Genomic DNA, 8585 nt, shown 5'->3' on the forward strand with positions numbered 1-8585 from the left:
TCTGATGTTGTAACCACCAAAATAGACAGTGAAGCTGAAAGGTGCTTCATTTCACAGCAGACATTAGTACAGAGTTCAACTCAATATGAACACAAAGGTTTTCTTCATCATTTTATAAAATATAGTGCATTTATTGTCTCTTTTATCTATTGATGCAATAGAAACTGTATAGGAGGGCAGTCCTATAAAAACTCCGACAATATTAAATAACCAATGGAAAAAATATAGTTTCTTGTATCAAACTTCACGAAACGCAGGAATTTTTGTCAAAACTCACAGTATAATCCAGGTGCCATGATAAATAATGAACTTCATATTTTAGTGGTCCAAGCTATGTAGAGATTATTTGTTATCTACGTTCTTAATTACTTTTCACAGACGGAAGAGATAGTTCATAAGCATCTTTGCCGGGGTGTGTCCTCAAACCCTTTTCTGGGCCTAAGGGGTGCCCTCGGTCTCTTCCCTCAGGTTCAAGCACTGGTGTATCTCAAGAGTCACACCCTGAGTGAACTGGCGTGTCCACAGTCTCTTCGCTCCTAGCGGACGACCACGTTCTTCGTCCGTTCCCAAGCTGTGGCTCCAGGGGCTTGTCTTCCCCAGCTGTGCAGGACAACCTGCGGTGCAGCTGGAAGCTGTCAGCCAGCTCTTGCCGGGAAAGCCTCCTCCTGAACTCATCGGTGGTGAAGTAGTACATAATGGGGTCAAGGCAGGAGTTAAGGCTGGCCAGGCAGAGAGTGACAGGGTGGCAGCGCAGGATTAAGTCATGGATGGTGCAGTTGCTCACTGCTTTGAACTTGACCAGGAAGTCCAGGGGGAAGGTGAGGTGGTACGGGGCGAAGCAGATCAGGAAGACAGCCGCACAGCTGAGGACCATCTTGAGGGCTTTGCGCTTCTCTCCGCTGTCCTGAAGCACAGCGTTCTTCTCACGCAGGCTGGCTGCTGTCCGCCAAGAGCAGGTGAGCACCAGGGCCAGGGGCAGCAGGAATCCCAGTAGCTCTGCTGCCCCTACCAAAGTTACCCCAACTGCCATGGGCACCTCCACCATGTTCAGCTCCGAGAAGCAGTGAGTTGGAATGTTAGGAGACCTCAACAAGGGGAAGGGCAGACAACACAGGAAAACCACGATCCAACCTGCTACACACAGGCCACGGTCCAAGCGACGCCTAGATGAGGTATAGCGTAGAGGGTGAATGATAAGCATGCACCGACGCACGCTGATGCATGCCAGGAAGTAGATGCTTGCATACATATTGACATACTTCAGATAGAAGCAGACCATGCACAGCACTGACCCAAAGGCCCAGGAGTCATTCAGATAGTAGTAGATCCTCAGGGGCAGCGAGAGCACCTGTAGCAGGTCAGCAATGGCCAGGTTGATCATGAAGATGACAGCTTTCTTGGTCTCCTTCACGTAAGCACGGAAGACCCAGAGTGCCAACACATTTCCAATGAGCCCTGGCACCAAGATGACAGTGTAGATCACTGCATAGATGAAGTGCTGGTATGACTTCAGGTCTACCAAATCTAGACATATGCTTGAGTTGTTGGTAGCATTCATTTTCCACCGGCCCAGTCCTGCTTTTTGACACCTCCAGGAATTGCGTACTCCCTCTCCACTTATGTCCTCTGAAATCCTTGATTCAGAAAGTCTCCAGAAGTCAAAGCCTCCAGACTCCTTTTATTACATCCCTTGATTGAAATGTCCTTGGAGAACACATCCAGATTTCTCTGTGAGGGTCCTTCAAAGCTTCCATGGTATATGGAAGTATCCAGCTATGGTTCAAAGTTCTCCATTTTTGAGCTTTTCAGGTCATTCTTGTTTCAGACAAAGAGTGTCAGAGCTTCCGATCTCGGCGTGTTAGGAGGATGAGAAGGTCGCGTGTCTTAGCACATGGGGAAAAGGCGATGTTGTCTGGACTCAATATAAATGAGAAGCTCTCCCACTGTCCAGTCTCAACTTGTAGATTCCTGGAAAAAGAGACCAATAATTTGTGAGAACTTAGCAGTGAGGCACGCTATTAACTGACATTGTACAGGAGCTTCTGCTCGTTGCTTTGTCTGGGAGAGATGGAAGGAGAAATAGTGGCTCTTCTAGACACAGGCATTTCTGATGGTACAAAATATTAGCTAAGTGGAAGTGTTGATTTTGTAGGCTGATTCGTGTGAATTACATCCCTTCCTCCCATAATGGGGTTTATTTATTTCAGGAAATAGGTCCGTTTGCTGAATCCCCATTTTGAGGGAATCAAATGAATATTGTTTCTCACGTGGAAATCAATAAAATTGGTTCTTGAAGGAAATATACGTCACCTAAAATTAATTTAGAACCAACCTAAAGGGTATTTTTTATACAGAACACACGTCATGTAACGTTACACATGTTTCACTCTACATGATCTTCATTTGATTGCGAGATTAAAGATTTATTTGCTCTTATGTTAGGGTATTCATGATGTTAAAGCTGTTTACATTGTTGTGGCAGGCTTGTGAGTGTCATGTAACCATGAGAAGAGCACCAGAGAGCAGGTCCCAATAAGAGAGAACCCCAACCTTCCTTGTGTCCAGTCCTTCGCAAGTCATCATTTCTGTACATAGCATGAGTAAAACACACACACCTTGAGTTTGTTCTCAGTGCTGGTCCTTTAAAGAACCCAGCATGGCACAATGTTTTATGTAACTGAGTTAATAATTGTACGTTTATAGATTATTTCTATAAGAAGCAAAATATCCCATTTTCGTTTCCCACCTCCTGCTGCAGTATCCTTGATTATGGCATCTTGCCGCATAATCAATTGCTACAATAAAATATTGCCCAGCTCCATAAATTAGTAAGAAACTGTAAGTAGCGTAACATTTAAAAGCATCAGCTAAACAAATTAATAATAATAATAATGAGGGGGCGCAGAGGTGCAGAGGGTTTGGCCAAGTCCTGGTCTGTGGCGGGTCTGTGGTTGAAGTCCTGCTTGGGGTGCCTTGCAATGGACTAGCGTCCCGTCCTGGGTGTGTCCCCTCCCCCTCCAGCCTTGCCCTCTGTGTTGTTGGGTTAGGCTCCAGTTTGCCGCGACCCCGCTTGGGACAAGCTGTCTCAGTAAATGTGTGTGTATACATAGTGAATGTGTTCTGCTACTTTGTTTAATGTCGCCATAAGTACATGTTCCATGAGCACTTTGTTGTGCTGAATGGCTGATCTGGGAAGACGAGATGAGATGGGCTGATGGTTAACTGGGGTTGACTGAATTTAGGTATACTGTCCATTGGATCTTTGTCAGGATTGCACAAAGGATATGTAGGAAAGTAACAATGATTGGAATGAGCAAATACTGTATACCATTTTACTGAAATATTAGCCTTTTCTATGATAAAATCGCACATGTTTCCGCAAGCTGTTGTAACAATTTTTCACTGTACTGGTATGTCTTAAGCAAGATTGAATGGCAGGCTCTATTTTTGCTTTCCCTTGGTTTTTTATTTTATTTGCACACTGCTTTCACTAAAGTGGACAATAAAACAATAAGTAATATTTAGTCTTTTGGTCTCCTGTTCAGTGCCTGAAATACACATATACATTGTTTGAAAGTGCTTGTCCCGAGCAGGGTCAGGGTGAGCCGGAGACAAACCCAGCAACACAGGGTACAAGGCTGAAGGGGGAGGGGACACACCCAGGACAGGACACCAGTCCATCACAAGGCACCCCAAGCAGGACTTGAACCCCGGACCCACCAGAGTACAGGACCTGGCCAAGCCCGCTGTGTCACCACACCTCATCTGAAATACCTTACTGTGGCAAAAGTCTTAGGTACTTAGATGTTTCAGAAAAATATTTGTTTTAGAAGGTTATTTAATGTCTTCTGCATTAATGTCAATGGAACAGAGCACATTTCACATTTCCAAGCATTCCTTTTGCAAAAAGTTATAGTATTACAGTAGGGGTTTTATATGTCATTAAAGAAAGAAAGTGTACACACACACATACACACATCGCTTGTCCTGAGTGGGGTCGCAGCGAACCAGAGCCTGACCCAGCATCACAGAGTGCAAGGCTGGAGGGGGAGGGGACACACCCAGGATGGGGTGCCAGTCCATCACAAGGCACCCCAAGCAGGACTTGACCCCCAGACCCGCCAGACAGCAGGACCCCTCCAAGCGGTTGTTGATGATGGATGGTTACTAAGCTTTGTAGGAAGTTTATTAATTAACAGCATTATTTTTGGAAGCATTCTCACTTCACAGCTTTTTAGTACCTAAAACTTTTACACAGTACTGTACACCGTCTAGTCCAGTCCAGCCCAAAGAATGGTCTGTTCAGAGCTCAGTCGCAACAGTGCACATCTTTCTCTATCCTTACACAGGTGAATGGGCCACTAGTATAAACCAGTCCTGATTTCCATTTAATTTTCATAAAATAAAAAAAAAAAAAAACAGTGCATCTTTCTGTGGCATGCATTTGTCGTGTGGTTGCTCAGGGTTTAATGTAAAAGGAAATACGGTAGACAGAGGGCCTGTTCATATGCTGCAGGTGCACACTTGGTGATGAACAGCTGTACTTTGGCACTCTATGATATGTAGGGTGTCTTATTCTACATGGTTCTCAGCCTATCATACCTATGCCAAACCTGGTCGCTAAAACAGTGCATTTATGTGTCATTGTCTTGCATCCACAAGCATGATTCCATAACGAGCCTTGCGATGCTGAAAGGGATCATCTCAAACACGGTAAAATGTCTCCTACATTATCAGTCAAAAATGTGAGTGCAGATGGGCAGCATGGGCTGTATGAGCTGGACTGAAGAGTGAAAGCAAACCATCCATGAACTGGTTTCTGGGTCAAACTTGTTAACCAAATAGTGTAAGAAAGTGTACTCAGACTTTTCAGAGGTACTGTATCTCTCTTTGTCTCTCTACATGGCCTGTGAAGTCCCAGGTTCCTTCATGCAAATCATGTTGCCCTTCCCGGCAGCACACAGTAATGGGTTAGGTTAAACTCCGGAACATAAGCCATTGTACCTCATCAGCTCAGTAGTTATGGATAAAGCAGTAACTCTCACACAGTCTGAAACCACCCATCCCAAGTAGGGGTCGCGGTGAACCGGAGCTTAACCCGGCAACACATGGCGCAAGGCTGGAGGGGACACACCCAGGATGGGATGCCAGTCCATTGCAAGGCACCCCAAGCAGGACTCAAACCGCAGACCCACCAGAAAGCAGGACCTAGCCAAACCTGCTGCACCACCGCACCCCTCTACAGCAGTAACTGCTGTTCAGAAATCATCATCTAACATGATACTGTGCTCATCTCAGCACAAATGTAAACTGTTGACCACGTGATTTGTTTTAATGTCTACAACGATGGCTGCGTGCGTAACGCTAACATACTCAAATTTCATACCTGCTGTTCACATGCTACGTAAGTACTTTTCCTGAGCGCTCTTTGTGTAGCTTGCACATTTGTTTTAGCTCCGTACACAACCTCTAGAATCGGTTTTGTGGAATATTGTGTTTCGGCTGAAGATATACCTTCCGCTGTTTATTTACTTTGTACCAGCCAGTATCTGCGTGCGTATACCATGTTAGCGCTTTGGTCCGGGTTTGTGGTGGAAAACCTGTGCCGTTGGTACACAAAACAGGTAATTCTCTCCATTCTGATTTAAAAATCGGGGCAGCACGGTGGCACAGCGAGCAGTGCTGCTGTCTCACAGCCTCTGGGTGGTGTGAGAGGATGTGGGTTCAATCTCTGCTCAGTCTGTGTGGAGTTTGCATGTTCTCCCCATGTTTGAGTGGGTTTTCTCCCACAGTCCAAAGACTTGCTGTTCAGATTGACCTGTAGTGTGTGAGTGACAGAGTGAGTGTGTTCCACTGATGTATGGATGAGTGACCCCATTGTAAGGAGTGTATCTAGCAGTGTAGGTCACCGTGGTGAATAAGGTGTGTGGACTGATAACACTATGTAGAGTTCATTGGAAGTCACTTTGGAGAAAAGCATCTGCTAAAGAAATAAATGTAAACCAAGACGAGGAGCAGATGCAACAGTCTTACAGCAGGCAAACATTGTGTGAAGGATCATGTTCCCTGAACCTCCAGCCAGCAACCACGGGGCATGTTCCCATTGAGCACCTATGCTCAGTTCACCCATGAGCGACAGGCTAGGGCAGTTTGTCCAAAATGTGAATTTATAAGAACTCGTGACACATTTTAAGGAGGAGATGAAAGTGAGGTAACAAGGGTTTCAAGCATGAAGGCGACAAGATCTCAGCTTAAGCGACACTTGAGCATCTGCACAGCAGCCTTCAGAGCCACTCGACGCACAGCCGGGCCTCGCCGCTTGCAGCCTTCCCTTGACGCACGCGACTCAGTTACATTTCTCTCTAAACTTTGCAGCGGATGAGCAGGAAAGCAGAGTCCTTATCGCAGTCGGAGCTCAGGTGCGAAAAGAGGACAGGAGGTTTTCCGTTTTCCTGTGTGCTCAGCTTTTGCAACGCACCTGGTGGCGTGTGTCAGGTTCACACTTCTGTGAGCAGAGCAGTTGTGAACATGTCATTCTTGCAACAGAGGGGCGACACACATGGCGTTGAGCTCAACGAGAAAAAAGTGTTTACCACAATCAAGTAATCTTTTGGCAGTCGTTATATACTACTAACTTTTTTGTTGCTGCTGGATGTTTAAAGATAATACCCCTTTCACAGAGGTGCTCTTTCTGAAACTTGACCCTTCCAAACTCTGGTAAAATGTCCAGTTTCTAAATTGTCTGTCTTCAACACTATTCCCCTGGATCCCCCTTTCAGCTGCTTTTATGTGCTGCCATAAAAATAACCTGTTTTAGGAGGATTTTACCCTCCTACAGCTTCTGATCTATGAACTGCCAAGGGAAAATATGAAAAACAGTAGAAAATGATAACCTCAGTGCTGTAACCAAACCTGCTTTAGTGATAGATGGCAAAGAGAACGGAGTTATTTCAGCACCCGAGCTGCTTTCACATGTCTGTCACCTTGGGCTTTGATCTCTAAATTAATAAAAGTACACATACATAAATATGACAAAAATTGTTTTTATTTAGATGTAGACACAGATTATGAAGGAGAAAAAAATAAAATTTGAATTTATAAATGTTATGTTTTAATATAATGATAACACACGTGAACATTATGTGTGCGTAGAAAAAATTTATACTTCAATAGCTGAAAACTGATTGAAAACTAATTTTCAAGACTGAAGTTTTTTTAACGGAACAAATAGATATATACTGCACTGAGCAACGATTTGTTTGACAGAAAATGTTACCCACAAAGTTGCAACATGTCAAAAACACAAAGTCACCACAACACCCCCTTCAGTTTTCTAATAAGCTTGTTTCTTTCGTATGATGCAAGGTGTTCATTAATTTTCTGCAAGATTACAATTTATTTTTGATTCTAGCAGCAAAATTTGGTGCCCAGAAATTTTGATGCCCTGAGGCATTTGCCTAAGGTCTAATAATAAAACTGGACCTGGCTGTTACTGTCATCATGAGTCCCCAGCTGTTCAAACTCAGCTCGTTTTGGGTGGTAAACTCCACCAACTCAGCATGCCCTTTGTACCAGGGCTTGGAGCCTCATCCTAAACAACACAAAGACACGTGTGCCGTCCCCTCGACCTGCCACCTACCCCCTGTGGCACAGCACCCACAGCCTGTTGGGTCATCCAGATGTTTCCAGGTAAATACAGTTCTGTTTCCCCCATCTAGTTGTTTAATGCTGTCGACAGAAATATATAGAGAACCTAGTGCCCCACTAACAATGAAACATTAGGAGTTTTTCAGCTGGCCTAGTGTACAGTTTGCAAAGAAAGAAATAAAACTTTCTTATTTTGCTTTAGTTTTTTGTTAGTGCTTTTTTGTTATTTTTCTCGATACCTCACAAGTTCCCATCCCTCAGCAGGGATGTGGGTGGATAAATGCGAAACTTTTCAATTTAAATATCCATTTTAAAAGTTAACAAAATATGTCTCGTCAAAAGACAATGTCAGTAATTTGTTCAGCAGAAAACATTAATATACTATACATTAATACAGTGCTGCTTGAAAGTATGGGAGCCCCGTGTATCCATTATATTTACCATGAAATCATTATTGAATCAAAAGCAGTCTTTCTCGTGTAACGTAAGAGATGTCTGACACACCCATTGTCTGAAACCACTTATCCCATGCAGGGTCGTGGGGAGCCGGAGCCTAACCCAGCAACACAGGGCATAAGGCTGGAGGGGGAAGGTACACACCCAGGACAGGACACCAGTCCATCACAGGGCACCCAAGCAGGGCTTGAACCCCAGACCAACCAGGGAGCAGGACCCAGTCAAACCCACTGCACCACCACACCCCCGTTTCATAAAAAGTTTGTAATGGCCAGTTCCATATGTAGCTTTAGAGGAAGTCGTGCATGTAGTCGAAAAATTGACATGGTGCACAGTATAGTGACTATATATGTGAATACATATGTATTTACATATATAGTCACTATGTTGTATACAAATAAAGAAAAAAGAACACAGTGGAAAAGAGAACTCATTCTGGGGCAACAGATGGTTTCAGCAGAAACTCTCTTGTGCAAATTCCT

General features: G+C 44.3%; 1 protein-coding gene across 1 annotated transcript; it reads right to left on the reverse strand.

Annotated features, from left to right (window-relative positions):
- Positions 1-203: 203 nt before the first annotated feature.
- gpr174 (G protein-coupled receptor 174) lies at positions 204-1826 on the reverse strand. The gene has a single exon (XM_018737041.1). It carries the CDS (start codon positions 1556-1558, stop codon positions 488-490), a length of 1071 nt encoding a protein of 356 aa, XP_018592557.1. The 5' UTR covers positions 1559-1826; the 3' UTR covers positions 204-487.
- Positions 1827-8585: the final 6759 nt, after the last annotated feature.

Source organism: Scleropages formosus, chromosome 13 (genome assembly GCF_900964775.1).
Source record: "Scleropages formosus chromosome 13, fSclFor1.1, whole genome shotgun sequence".
Lineage (NCBI taxonomy): Eukaryota > Metazoa > Chordata > Actinopteri > Osteoglossiformes > Osteoglossidae > Scleropages > Scleropages formosus.

Coding starts and splice junctions, on each gene's coding strand:
- gpr174 (XM_018737041.1), bottom strand. CDS start 1,558: ATGAATGCTACCAACAACTCAAGCATATGTCTAGATTTGGTAGACCTG.